The sequence below is a fragment of the Mesoplodon mirus genome, assembly GCF_964341445.2.
Source record: "Mesoplodon mirus genome assembly, chromosome: 9".
Classification (NCBI taxonomy): domain Eukaryota; kingdom Metazoa; phylum Chordata; class Mammalia; order Artiodactyla; family Ziphiidae; genus Mesoplodon; species Mesoplodon mirus.
This window is the reverse complement of record NC_138985.1, coordinates 112,414,435-112,428,805: the sequence shown is the minus strand read 5'-3', so window position 1 is coordinate 112,428,805 and position 14,371 is coordinate 112,414,435. Positions and strand designations below refer to the sequence as shown.

Below are 14,371 nucleotides of genomic sequence, written 5' to 3'. Positions count from 1 at the left end.
TTATGTTCTAGGTGATGGGCGGGGAAGGGACACAGGAATAAAGTGTGGGGAACATCCTGCTGGGATTCCTTCTGTGAAGAAAACTAGAGTGGGGCGGGGAGGGTGCTGGCCAGGACCTAGAGCACCTGCGGGCCAGCTGTGTGGAGGAGCTTTGTGGCAGAGCCAGGCCCCGGCCACGCCCGGATAAGGGGTGAGCCCTGCAGACTTGAGGAGGGTGGGGGGAGGTGGAATAGAGGCTAGCAGGGTATTTGGGGCTTTTAGGCCACTGTAGGAAGTTGGGCTTTTACCCCGGAGAAAATGGGAAAGTGCAGGGAGTTCTGAGTGGAGGGCGCAGCGATCTGACGCGGTTCAGGAGAGGCCCTGGGGGGCGGAAGGGGAGACGGGACAGGGGAGCCGCCATTGGATGCTGCTACATGGGAGAAATACCCTGTGGAAGACACACAGCAAACGAAGTCAGAGGCCTGAGTGCCAGAAGGTCGCTGCCCTGAGCAGAGACGGGAAGGCTGCCCAGAGCAGGTTTCCAGGGGGAACGCGGAATTCCGTTTTCACTGAGTTCACTTTGGGTTGCCATTTAGAGACAGAGAATTTCTCTGAAACCTGCAAAGGGCAAACGAGATGGCCGCGTATCTTCCCATGCAACGCCGGGCTTGGCTTGCGATGGCCTGCACACCCCTGTTGGGGCGGACGTCCCCATGGATTTTTGTTTCGTGGGTCAGATACCCCCAAGGTTACAGTTTAGGGACCCGGGGTATCTGTAACCCCAAAACTTAGCCTTACATCTCTTTGTCAAACTGTCCACATACACCTAGCTTATCAAATGCCTTTTGGACTGGTTCTAACACTACACTGGTTCCCTTATCAATTAATGAGTTAAATAAAATCTTCAACACACGCTCATTTACTTTGCCTGAGAATCACAACCTGGCCAGTTTAAGGGAGATGTTGGGCCAGCAGTTAGAAATGGACCTGAAGTTCCGAGGGCAGGCAGGGCAGGGCTGAGTTCCAAAGGGCAGTGTTGTCGGCCTACAGGCAGGATTTACAGCCTTGAGATGGGATGACAGCCCTGTGCTGCGTGACTTATCTAATATTCACAGTCACCCACAAGAGCAAACCTTTTTATTACTAATATTCATCCCCATTTTGCAGCTGAGGAAACAGAATGGAGCAGGCGAAGAGTAACTTGCCCAAGAGCACAGAACTGGGATCTGGACCCAGACAGCCGGCTTGCGACTGAGAACCAGTGGTTCTCAGTCTGGGGCATCTCTGATCATCACGTGGCATCCACTGGGGGAAGGCAAGGATGTGGCTGAGGTCCCCACGATGCAGAGGGCAGCCCCCATAGCAAAGGATTCCCCTGGCCCCAAATATCGGCAGGGCAGGGGCAAGAAAGCCTCAGACTTGGGGGGCCTCCTCTTCCAGGCCCCCCACTCGACATGCCCCTTCTCAAGCCTGCAATCCTTCACTTGCTTATAACCATTCATTCAAGGCCTGTCCTTCCCCTACATCGTAACCTCCGTGTTTCATTCACGCTAAACTCTCAGTCTAACGGACGCAAATAATCAACGCTCGATAAATGGCTGCTCACGTTGACTGCATGATCTCTGACAGATCTGCACTCACTTTGAAAAATCCCAAGGCTGTGACAGAGAAGGAGATGAGAAAGCGTGACATTAAGATTCTGCAATTTACACTGCATAGGAAAAGCATCACCACGTTTAGCTTAGGAAACTGGAGAAGCAAAAAACCTGAGGCCCGCGTCTCAACAGCCCTGACGGAGGTGAATTTTTCATTGTCCTTGAAGCTAATCAAGCCTGCAGAAACAGCATCACCAAATGGACTAAACGAGATTTTCAATTAACTCAAACAGATGGCTTAAATTTTCCAGGTGACTTTCCATATTAATTCAGAGAGTTTGCTGGACCAGGCCCCAGGAGGCTTGGCACGGATGGAGCTGGAAGAAAACAATGAAATTCCTGGGTCTTCGGCAGAGAAGACAAAGCAATAATCGCAATGTTTCTTCTATCCCAGCAAGAACATCATCAGACAAATTGATTCGACGCCCCGACCAGTGCACACTAAGGACCTACTCCCCTAGGAGGGGCCGTGGAGAGTCAGGCCTTGGGTCCAGCTGCATGAGAAGGAAGGCTGCTCCAGGGCGGGGAGCGAGAGGCAGTGGGCAGCCCTGGGCTTGGTCTGTCCACCTGAGGACCTCACAGCATTTTACACATCACTGGAGACAGAAGAGCTGAAAGAACCTCGGCGGAACCCTGCAGAGCCCCCAGGCAGACGGGTCCTGCCAAGGACAGCGGTAGAAGCCACCACAGGAGGAGTCCACGCCATCACGGACCAGTGGATCCAAGTGCCCGTGTGCCTCGCCCTGAGCTGGGCCTGTGGAGGAGTAAGAGTGGCTGAGGCCACGGCTCCTGCCCTTCCGGAAGCTGCCAGAAGCTACTAATAATGTAGAGCTTTGTAACTGAATAGTGAAGACTCAGGCTGGAGTCATGGCAAAATGTGGGCTGGATATTTGCTGACCCTCAGAAGGGATCATTCTCAACTTAACTGGGCCCACGTATAGACTTGCAGATCTATAAACGGGTGGATTCTGGTGCCATTCCCTTCTCCTTCTGAGTCTCCCATCAATATTCTCAACAGAGCGAGGCTTAACGCTGATATAAGTGGACTCTGGAAGTATAACCAGTCCCCAGACTGCTTGAACTTTGGGACAGGATGAAATTGATATTCAGACCCCTTCACAAAGATAGATTTTACTCAGTTCTTTTGATTAGGAAATAAAATCCACCTACAGCCCTTAATAACAGGAGAGTTGCCTTTGTCAACATGTTCCACCAACTACACGGTTGTTATACCAACTGGGAGATTTGGTTTATTGGAACAGGATTCACCTCTCAGCTCCTGGAGCTGGCAAAAGACAGTAACGCTCTAAAATAATGCTCTGAAAATGGGGCGCCATTCACAAGAGGTCCGATTACATGGGTTTTCTTGGAAAGACTGCAGCTGTTCATCCGAGGGATGCCCTCCAAAGTCTGCCACATGCCAGGCCATGTGCTCCCTCTGGACGTGGGTGGTGGACCAGTCCTACCTGCCCCCCACCGCCCCCGAAGCCCAGCCTCCAGGGAGGAGAATCTGGGCCTGACATAAGGCAAGAAATAGTAGCATTGGTTTGACTGGTGTTCCTTTCCCAGAAAAACCAAATCATAAACCAGTAAGGAAAATTTTAGAAAATGTACCTTTTTCTTGGATGTTTAGATTAGCAGGAAAATAAATCTGAGCCTAAAGAGACCATGTAAATGGACACTGGTTTCATTATTATCGTCTTAACATAATTGAGGAAAGGGTGCAAACCTCATCCGTGGATCGTCAGGCGGCATCATCTCCAGGTCGTGCGTGGGTCCACTTAGGCCAATGACATGCAGGGAGATACTGGGGTTTTCACATCCAGCCTGGGAAGTAAAAGGGGACAGAGATGTGAGTGAGCCGCCTCCTGCCTGGACTGGCCTGGGCACTAAGTCTGGAGGAGATTCACAAGAGGCTCAGCGTGGGGAGGACGGAGTCCTTCAAGAGGAAGCTGCTCATCCCTGCTCCCCCTCCCTGGACAAGCACGGGCCTGCCAGGGCAGGAAAGACAAGGCTGCTGGGCCTAACGGCCCAGGCTCCTCTGCCCCCACAGACGGAGATGCTGGGGTGAGGGAGGGACTCAGGCCCACACAGGGCAGGCGTCAGATGGGTCATCAGCTTAGGTCTCCGATTTGGAAGTGGGCGTCTGAATTCTGTTGGCCAGAACACGCTGACTTTCTATTAAAACGTGAAACCCCCAATCCTGAGCCATCTGGGCTTTATAATTCCAATTTCAGAGCACCTGTCCCAGAGTTCCCTGTAAAATCAGGGGGCCTGTACCTTTCTGGATTTCAGGTCATTACATCACTCCTGGGTTGGGGGGCTCTCACAAAAGGATTCACCAGGGAAACCATTCCATTTCTAGGTGATCTCTGGCTTCCAGCCTCCTGAACCGTGAGAAACAAATGTCTGTTGTTTAAGCCACACAGTCTGTGGTGCTTGTTATGGAGCCTGAGCTGACTGATACACCTGGTGTTTCCTTTCTCTGGCTTGGGACTCTGGGGACATCACTGGCCTCATTTGGACATTGTCGCCTCTCTTGCTGCAAACTGTAGGCTGGCACGTCCCATACTTCTGGTATACACGGCACGTGGCATCAGCTCCCAGAGCCCTCTGATGGCCTGGAAGCCGAGGCCCAGGGCTCACTGGCAGAGGCTGGAGGGGTCCTTCCAAGGCAGCCCCGGGTGGACATGGGGACCCTGTCACCAGGTGGATGCTGGCAGAGCTGTGTCCGCTCTCTTGGGCACCGGCCTCTCTCCAACTGAGTGGGCAGTAGAGGTTGCGGCATCAGGCCCTCCCTTCATGCCAGGACGCTGTGATTTGCTAACAAAGCGGGCTTTAGCTATCCGTCCCCTGCCCCACTCCTGCAGCCTTGCTGTTCTGCTGGCTTTTTGTGGGAAGCAATTAGAAACAGTATGGGCCAGAACATGACCAAGGACAGAACAGCCCAGGCCCAGGGGACTAGGCGCAGACAGGGGTCCTTCTGACCTCCCAGAATTTAAAAAAGGAACTAGAGGACAGGGTGCCCCCGAGCGGGCAGTGTGAGTTTTTGTCTCCATGGACTCACAAGGGAGGTAATGTATTTTGGTTGCAATGAAGCTTAGACAAATGATTAACGGTAGTTCCATTATTTAAAAGAAAGTAAACCTGCCGACAAATTCAACTGAGCAAAAATGAGAACTTAATGCAATGTAATGGGAAATAATTAATCTTGCTCTGTTCACTGCACTGCTCATAACACATCTGGTTATCACAGCTCCACGGTGGGAGTCGGCTGGGCGGGGGCTGATGAATAACGCAGAGCTGCCCTGCGGCCGCTTCCCGCCTACCTTGGGGTAGTGGTAGGACTTCACGGTCGGGTAGGCGGAGCCGGTGTAGGTGGGCAGCTCCATGACCGGCACCCGGGAGTCGTTGATGGTGGCGTAGGCGAGCCGCGTACCATCTGGAGACCACCAGTGGGCGATGTGGGTCTTCAAAATCTCCTCTAAGGGAAACAAACAAAGCAGAGGACTGTGGATGGCATGGATGGAGGATCGGCCAGTACTCCCCGGCACCACGGGAGCTGGACAGGAAATCACGAGCCCCCTCGGGGTCATTTAACTTCTACAGCCTCTGAGGAGGCTTCCCTGTGCCCGGGATACGCCTTCATCTCAGAGGTGCCTGGTCTGACCCCCAAACCCTAGCACAGCAAACCCAATCAATCAAACCTAGTCAATCAAGGCCCAACCAAACAGAGACTAACTGTCTAAAAACCATTTTGGGGGGCACAAATTTGAGTATGATGAGCCCAGCAAGTCCTTTCCGATTGACTTCTTATTGTTCTGTTGTGGGTTATTATTTTAAGATGATCAGAAAAACAGAATTAGAGGGGATACATTCACTCTGAAGCAGGGCACACCCAGGCAGAAGCAAGTAAGGAAGTAAACTGTGTTGCAGGTTGAATTCCAGAAAACCAACTTGCAGGAGATGCCGCGGGGTCGTGCCGGCACACAGACCCCCTCGCGCACAGCCGTGCAGGAGGGGAAGGCGTTCAAAGGCCAGCAGGCTCCTCACTGTGAGGCACGGAGGTGGTTTCACTCCACACGGCAGAAGCACAGAATGGCCTTCTCTTCTATGGGATGGAAGAGGAAGCAGCAATCCTCTCAGGCTTCCACCGGGAGCACCCAACACTCCTGCCCGCCCCGGAGAGTCTTGGCTAATTAGAGTTTTGACTAGGGGTGAGTGCTGTACGGTCTGTCATCTATTCTGGAAAGAACAATTCTACTGCGTCTTTGGAGCAAGCCAAGAGAAGACACTTCCCAGGTACAACTCATTAGAGTGCGAGGGTCAGAGGAGCATCTCGGTGAGAAACAGCTCTAAGGTCGGCGGATTCCTCCTTGTACACGCTATGTAGTTTTATAAACCAAATCCCCCTAGGTTTGTTTTTAAAATAAAGATCGATACAGCTCTATAATCACATACTGTGAGCCCCATTCGCCGGTCGTTATTAGGTGGAGACCATAAACCGGCTCTGTGAGCCTGTGGTGACAGAAAGGTAACTGAGGCGCCTGAGAAAACAGAGTGAGTGCATCAACCACACAGGGAATGACGTGAATCGGAGTAGAGACAAGGGGTGATGGCCAGCGGAGGGAAGGGTCACAGAGATGAGAGAAGCAAGGCAGCAGGCCAGGAGCTGGGCCAGCCTGACGGCCCGGCCAGGGGGCACGGGGATCTGCCGGCTGCAGGATGGGGATGGCGGGGGGCAGGGGGGCCAGGGGGCAGGGCCGCGTCAGTCAGGGCCCTGCTGCAGTGGCTACAAAAGCATCCCGCAGCCAAGTTCAGGACTGAAAGTGGGGCACTGCAACTCCTTCTCCCGGGAGACTGGCCGCCCAGGCAGTCTGTCCCTCCATCACTGGCTGCACTGGCCTGGTTTCTTAGTGGGACAAGCCCCCAAGTTGCGTGGGGCCTGCAGCAGCAATGCTAGGAGTTATTCCCTTCAGAAAGTGCTGGCCTCCCTCTAAATACATCTCCCTGGCCCTCCGCGGGCTTTCCTCCAGGCCTGCCGGCAGCCTGCAGGGACCCTGACCCAGTGTGACCCGGGACCAGCACCAGACAGTGGAGTCTCATCCACCACGAAGCCCCTGGCATATCTGACTTCCCATCACCCGGACGCGTCCCAGGCCGGCCTCACAGCTGATCAGTGAAGGACGGTGAAGGGGCCCCGAGTCCCGGGTTCTGCCCATCCTGCCATCGACCGCGGAGGCCCCGAACAAGCCCCCAGCTGTCAAACAAGGGGCACAGCGGCTGCCTCTAACACGTCCTCCCTGACAGTGGTTTGTGACCTTGCGGCATCCAAGAAATGACTCAGAAGCTTCTGCAGAGTCGATAAAAACCCAAAGGTCTGCTGAGGGGGGAAAGATAAAAAAGGAAGTCAGCCAACTCTCCATTGCTTGTAATTTTCCAATGTCTTTGGCGGCCGGCAAAGTGACTTTCAGGTGCGGGTGTGGAAGGAGGTGATTCAGAAATGACTTTATCCAGCACCACCTGACTGTCTGGCCGGCGCACGTGGGACAGTGAGCAACAGACTCCAGCAGATGGTCTGCTGGAAAAAATAGGCACCATTCACCATGCAACTTTTGGGTGATTCTGCTCAATGGCGTCTGTGCTGCAGGGCTGGGAGGGCGGGGACATCAGGGCATGAGGGGAGTCACTGGGAGTGAGCGGGACACGAGGGGCAGAGGGCCAAGGAGGTGGCGTCCGCCTGAAACCAGCTGCGCGAGCCTGGCCACGGCTCTCACGGCACATTCATTCATGGCCAGAAAATCCCCACAGAAAAGCGGTGGGGGCAACAAAGGCTTCTAGAGGAGGCAGCATTGCACAAGAGCAAGCAGACAACACAGTCCCTGCTGACACAGCTCTTCTGAGGCTTCTCCTTGACCCCGAGCGACCTCCAGAAATGGGAGGGACAGCAAATCAGCAGCCTTGGGGGGTCCTGCCACCTTCATCCCCAGACGGGCCCAGGGGTGCAGGAGGGCACTCCTAGCTTCTCATCCACCTGTCACGTGCCCACCTCATTTCTAGAACTTGCCCTCAGACCAAAAGGAAATGCTCCTGCTTTGGTCTGGTCAGTGCAGGGCAGGGGGTCACACATGCAGGGGTGAGAGAGACAAAATCAGGGGAGAGGGAGGCCTGATGCTGGGCTGACAAGTACCATTTCTGTCCCTTCTGTCAGCAGATGCCAGAGTATTTCCACTGAGGTCAGTGCACTGCTCAGAGGACACAGATGCAGAAAAGGACCACAGGCTTCAGACAAGAAATGTGCTGGTCAGAAGGGAATCTGGAAACCACACAGTTCAGGGATGACAAGTATCTGGTGTGTGTGTTGGCAAATGTTCCTTTCAATTCCACCCCACAGCAAGATGACCACAAATAAAAAAGAAATTCCTCCATGCCAAAGGCCGGGACATACACAAAGGGTGGCTTCCGTTTATTTTCCCCAAATGCCCTTTAACACATTGTTCCTTGGTGTTTTTATTTTCCTGTGAGTTAGCTGCTCATTAAAGAGATAAAGTAAGGATAAGAAACGATGGGGAAAAGGATTAGGCAAAGGAGGAGGTTGTGACATTTTTGTGTTCACTGAGAATGTCCCTATTCTCCAAATGTTTTCTTCAGGCTTCTAGCTTAATGAGGCAGTTGGCTTAAATGCCATGAATCAAATTAGTTTATGGATAGAGTTTTGCAGGGAAAAAAAACCTATTTCATCAACTAAATTAACTGCATGAACGCTTGGCTTGGAACAACAGGAGAAACTTGCCTTTCTGAACAAGTACAAATAACTCGTGAGAACGGGAGGATACAGCTTTCCTTCCACCTTCCCTGTCCCGTCCAGGGACCTTCTCAGAATCAAGTAAGAAAGATACATTTGGGGACATTCACGTGAAGAGGCAGAAATGTTTATCCATGCAGCTGAAGCTCACAGCAGGATCTGGGCCATTTCCCTCATTTCTTGTCATCGTATCTCAGAGAAGCCAACTCTACTCTGTGAATGTTGTCATTCACGCCACACACGTTAAGGGAATATCCATATCCGGAAGGACAAAATCCCCTTCGGGTTCAAGGTGATGAAGGCCAGTCCAGCCAAGAGGAGGAATTCTCGAGTTTTCCAGATGCAGAATAAGAGGGGGCCCCCAAGGTCGGTCCACCACAGTTGCCCGGAATCACTTAGGGAGGTTCTCAGGGAAACGCAGGAATGGTGGGTGCTTTCTGTTATGGCCACTCGGGCCGCTCCAGGCAGCACAGTCAGTGTGTACTGGGGTGGGGGAAGGGCACAAGCCCCTTTTAAGCAAAAGCTCTGCGGGTGACTTCCGTGTACTTGCCAGTTAATATGTCACATCTGATCAAACAGGCACTGCATTCTGGAAATGCACGCCTACGGTCTGCTGACAGAAAAATGTCACCTGCCATTTCAGTAAACAAAGGATGCTGCTGCCTTAAAGCCACCAGCCACTGCAGCCCGCGGTGCGCCCTGAGGGGAATTCAGGATGGAGAAAAACAGGATACTGGCCCTAGATCGTGATGATGCCGATCTAGGAATAATTTCAGTGAGACCAGGCTCCTGCATCTTCCCATACATAGAAAAGCCCTACAACCATGAACTTGAGACGTCTGGTTTTTGTGACTAGCAGTACTTTTTTGTTATTTGATCACATGACTTTTTTCAGCAAAACCTCCGTACATCCTGGTTCCTCCCTTTCCTCTTTGGAACAGTCCCTCCGAGCTCGTTGAGAGGCTGTCTCCCAGGCTACAGTCCTCAGTAAGGTCCCTGATTAAGACACAACTTGCGTCTTTTAGGCTGTGTGTTTTTTTCAGTTGGAAGTCTTATTAGCATATAGGAAACAGGCTTCCATATTACTGGGGGGGGGTGGTATACCTACTTGAACAGAAAAAGAATAGGTTCTGCTTAAAAGTTCGTTGTAGGTTGAACTGTGTCCCCCTAAAAGACATGACATCCTAATCTCTGGTACCCATCAATGTGACCTTATTTGGAAATGGGGTCACTGCAGATGTAATTAAGATGTACATTAAGATGAGGTCGTACTGGAGGCGGGCGGGGGCCCCTAATCCGATATGACTGGTGACCTCATGAGGAAAAGTAAAGAGACACAGACAGACAGGGGACAATGCCAGGTGATGGCAAAGGTGGAGAGTGGGGTGATGGGTCTACAAGCCAAGGAACAGCAAGCGTGCCACCACCAGAAGCTGGAAGAGACACCCTGGTTTCAGACTTTCAGCTTCTAGAATTGGAATGATACATCTCTGCCGTTTAAAGCCATCTGGTTTGTGGTCTTTTGATATGGTAGCCCCGGGAGTCCGCACAAAGTCATGACTGTACTGGCTGCCATAGAACCAGCTCCTTGCTGGGAGAATGCTGGTAGGAGAGAGTCAGCTGAATTCTGCCCTGAAACTCAGCAGGGTGAATTTCTAAGCCAGACCTGACAAGGATGGGGGGTGCCCGCTGGCCTGAGCCCTAACAACAAGCTGGGCTGGACCTGGCCTCCTCCGCCCCCGGCGCACACGCACACACACATTCACGCACTCACACACACACGTCTGATGCTGAGTGTGCTGGGCTGCATCCTGCAGGCCCTGGCATGGACCGTCGCAGCCTCCAATGGGCAGATCGAGTTGGCTTGTCTCAGCTTCCACCCAACGTGCTGGGGACCTGCGGTGACTGGGACCCTTCCTGAATCCCAGTCAGATTCAAGGACACTTTTTGGTTTAACGCATGTCTAACACGTGCCGGACCCTGTTGCAAGTACTTTGCGTGAAACAACTCATCTACTGCTGACAGCCCTCCTGGTGCTAGATCAGTCGCTCCTCTTCAGATCCAATCGCCTGCAAGTACACGCCGAGGTTCCGCCTACCCTCCCGGACCGGACCTGGCGAGTTACTGCCGAGCACTCCCCGCACAGTCTTCAACCAGTAGAGTCACCAGCAATCACCACGGGGACACAACAGCAGCAGGAGTCTCAGTGTCAGGCTCGGGGTCGGAGCCACAGCCCGAGGCTTCCTCGCTCCTCAGACGGCCGGCTCTCCTGCCCGGATGCCTCTCCCGCCCTGTGCTCCCCCGAGGCCCCACCACGCCTCCACCGTGTCTGCTCACGACGGGCAGAGAAACCTCCACCGTCCTTCCTGAGCCTGACGATCAACAAGTAAATGTGCGTCTGAGGGATGTCATGTTTTATTCTACAGCCTTCACCCTCGCCACATACTTCACTTGCCTTTGCTAATCTTGGATACTCCCAAGAACCCTGGATTAAGCCCCTTTTTACAGCTGAGAAACTGGAGGTTGAGAGAAATTAACTTGATGGAGTTAAAGACTGAGGGCTCAATACATCCTAAACCCTATGCCAGAGCACGGGAGAGATGAAATTCTGTAGTCTGAAATGTAGTAAACAAAATATGACCACCATTCCCACCCCTCACCCAGCTGAGCAGAAACCTCAGGACTGTAGGGGTTGGGGACACAGAAGGTCTCTTTCTTTTGGGGGGAAATTAGAGAAAGCTCTTGGGGAGGTGGCACGTGACCTGTTCCCCCAAAATCCATCCTTTCTTTTAGGAAAGGAAGCAAAGAATCACAGCTGGGCACATGGTCTTCCAGAATAAAGACCCTTCCCCGCCTCCCGTGTGTAGGGGGGGGAGGTGTGAAGTCCGGTGTGACGGGGGGAACTCTTGCTCGTGGGCTAGGTCAGAAGGTCTGAGTAACTCCAGGTCCTCCTTTAAAGGAAAGGGGGGGCCGCTACTGACTCTTCCCTGCCCTGCTGGCTGGAGAGCAGACACGAGGTGAGACTTTGTAGACCAAGCAGGTGGCAAACGCCATAGTATAGACCTAGGGGGGTCCAGAGTAGGTCACAAAGTTCCTGAGGTCCTCAACGTCAGACAAACCCACGGAGTTAGAGCTGTAGGTCAGTATCACTCAGAAGTATGAGACGGAACGCCAGCCATCTAGGGGGTCTGCAAAGGACCCGCGCCCAGGAAAGGACACTCGCTCATCTGTCTTCCGACAGCACTTTAACAAGGAAGAGAGACTTCTACTTCCATTCGCAAGCTGAGGCCAGACCTGCAATCCCCCAGGGGGCGACCTCTGCACCAGATGCCGGAAAACGAGGGTCCACAGGGGTGATGGAGGGTCGTGCAGACCTGGAAGGGCGTGGGGAGAGGCAGCGGGGAGAGACGGTGGGTACCGGGAGGCTGGGGACAGAGGCAGGCTTGCGTCTCCCCGACTGCTGCAGCCCAGGCTTCCCCAGGCCGACAGGCCGCACGGGACGGGGTCTGGCTGAAAAGAACCCCAAGGCAGACTAGGGGCCGCAAACATGAGACAGAAGGGAAACGAGAGGCTTCGGAGTCCTCTGGGGAACCTGCTGCCGTGTTCTCTCAGGGCTCTTCCGATGCACGTGCTCCTGCAGGACCGGCTCCCGCAGCCTCATCTTCCTGGGGCAGGCGGGAAGGCCAAGACCCATTTTTATCAGGAGAAGAAGGCTAAATCGGACCACGCACACACATTTCTATGAGCTGTGCAGCTCGGGATGGGGGAGGGGTGCAGAGACACATCTACATTCTCTCTGCGTTTCTGAATGGCCAGAGGTCACAGACAGCCCCGCTGCCGGCACGGCAAGACTAAGCATGCTCATCCTCCTGCTTTCAATTCAGTTGTCTGCCATTTCCACACTTTAGTTATTTCCCTGTATCTGATGCTCCAGCTCACCACTGGGGCGGGCCGGCCACACCATGAATTCCCTGCTGCCTGGATTTTCTGTCGAGAATGCAGTAGTCAGGAAGCAGACTGTGTTTTCTTAGAGGTACAATGTAAATTCATAGACTGCCTCCAAAAGCAGAAAGTAAGATGTTCCTGAATTTATAATTGCTGAAGAAGTGGCTAGACCGTCGCCTAAAGCAAGAGGTTCACAGGAGGCCTTCTGTGTCTATGGCTTCCAAACCCTCAGGCTCGTAAGCTTGACCGATTACCTTTTATGGTTTTTCCCGAGGCCCTGTAGGCTCCCGTACCACACCTGGTCCATGAATTTAACTACCGGGTGGACTCATGTCGGGGGAGATCTTAGGGTGCACAGCCACTTGGGAGTAGACAAACCTCAGAGGCATCTTCCGAGGCTGAACCCATAAAACCCTCCTGAACAGCATTTTTGGGTTATTAATGCTCTTTGTTTCCCTGGGGAATCATTTACACCTTAGTATAAATTCCTCTACTGAGCTCGACACCTTGCTTAGTGTGGCAGACAGTATTTTCCAAAATTGGCCCTGGCAACATTTCTGGGACTTGACGCTCTCCCATTAATAAGAGGTGAGGCCTTGGTCCCTTCCCCTGGACCCGGAGAGGTCCTCTGCAGCCGCTGAACCAACAGGATGCAGCAGAAGTGATGTATGTGGCTTCCGAGGCTGGGTTGTGAGAGGCCGTGTGCTTCCGCCCCGGGCTCTCTCTGGCCTGGGCTGCTCCCCGTCGAGACCGCCCACCACACTGTGGGAAAGCCCAGTCACGTGTCAGATGTCCCTGCCAGCACAGCTCGGGGCCCAGCTGGCAGCCAGCATCAGGCATGGGACACCTGAGGGAGCGCACCTTCAGGTGGCTCCAGCCCAGCCTCCCAGCTGGTGCAGAGGAGAGAGGAGAGCTGTGCCTGCCAAGCTCTGCCCACCTTACAGGGGCCACTGTTTAAGCCTTTGTATTTGGACCACTGAGAACAGCTTCAGCTAAGAAAAGCTTTGAACAGAAAGACGGCTAGGGGAGGAGGCAACCCGGGCTGGTGTGCTGCGCTCCTGTTCCTGCGTGGTCCTCCTTCTTCGGGTTTTCCCTGCTCTCTCCTCCCCACTTTCACCGTGGGCACCGGAGGGAGCGTCCAGCACGTAGGCCGCTGCCCCCTATTCACCCGCTCCACACCCGGGCAGGGGACCATGTGTCAGAGACGTTCATTCATCCAGCCGTCCACCCACTCATCACTCAGTGGATAAGCAAACGTCTAATACAGCAGACAGAGGACACGCTCAGTGCTGGACACACAGAGAAACTGGCTCTTACGACGGCCTTTCAGTGACTCGGAAATGAGAAGCACGTTTGCTGACTTGTACCCCTCCCCGGAGGAAGCACTTTAGAACAAAGCTCTCAGCCTGAATTCAAGTTTATTTTTGAAGTAGGGGGTCCCAGCGTGGGCCTCGGCCAGGATTCAGACAAATGTGAGGAAGGCAGGAGATGCTGCTAAGAGCTGGATGTCCCGAGACGGGGAGGGGAAGAGCCAGCCGGTCTCTGGTCTCTGTGCTGGTCCCGTGGCCCGGCCCTGGGGGCAGACCCTTGCCTCCTAGGGCCTCCTGCCGCTCCCCAGTGCTGGGCAAGAAGGCAGCCGCTCCTGGACAGAGGGCCCCACGCTCCTGAGCCGCGTGCCTCCTGTGTAGGTAGATTCCCGCCCCGCATCCCCTCCCTTACTCTAAATTCCCATGCTGGTGTGAAGGAGGCATTAAGGTCCTAATCAGGAAGATAATCAAGCGATAATCACACACATGCAAACATCAGGGGCCCTGAGCTGGAGGGTGTGCTTTCCGGGGAGAAGCAGCCAAATCTGAAGAACTCGCAGGAAGGTGAACCCGGCAGGGACACAGGCCAGTGGCTGGAGAAGCTGAAGACACAGGGCCCCTTCTCAGGCCCAATCTTGTGCTCGTTACCAGAGTTTTTTTCTGAAGAGGGTCCCCCAAGT

The 14,371-nt window shown here is 53.6% G+C and overlaps 1 protein-coding gene across 5 annotated transcripts in view; it reads right to left on the bottom strand.

The window, feature by feature from the left end:
• DPP6 (dipeptidyl peptidase like 6) overlaps positions 1 to 14,371 on the bottom strand; it is a gene marked incomplete at both ends in the record, with an annotated part of 1,078,039 nt that overhangs the window by 132,547 nt on the left and 931,121 nt on the right. For all 5 annotated transcript variants that reach the window (XM_082632824.1, XM_082632826.1, XM_082632823.1 and 2 more), the window contains 2 exons: positions 3,364 to 3,461; positions 4,964 to 5,118. In XM_082632824.1, coding sequence (XP_082488950.1) covers positions 3,364 to 3,461; positions 4,964 to 5,118 — 253 coding nt within the window. The remainder of the gene's footprint in view (positions 1 to 3,363; positions 3,462 to 4,963; positions 5,119 to 14,371) is intronic.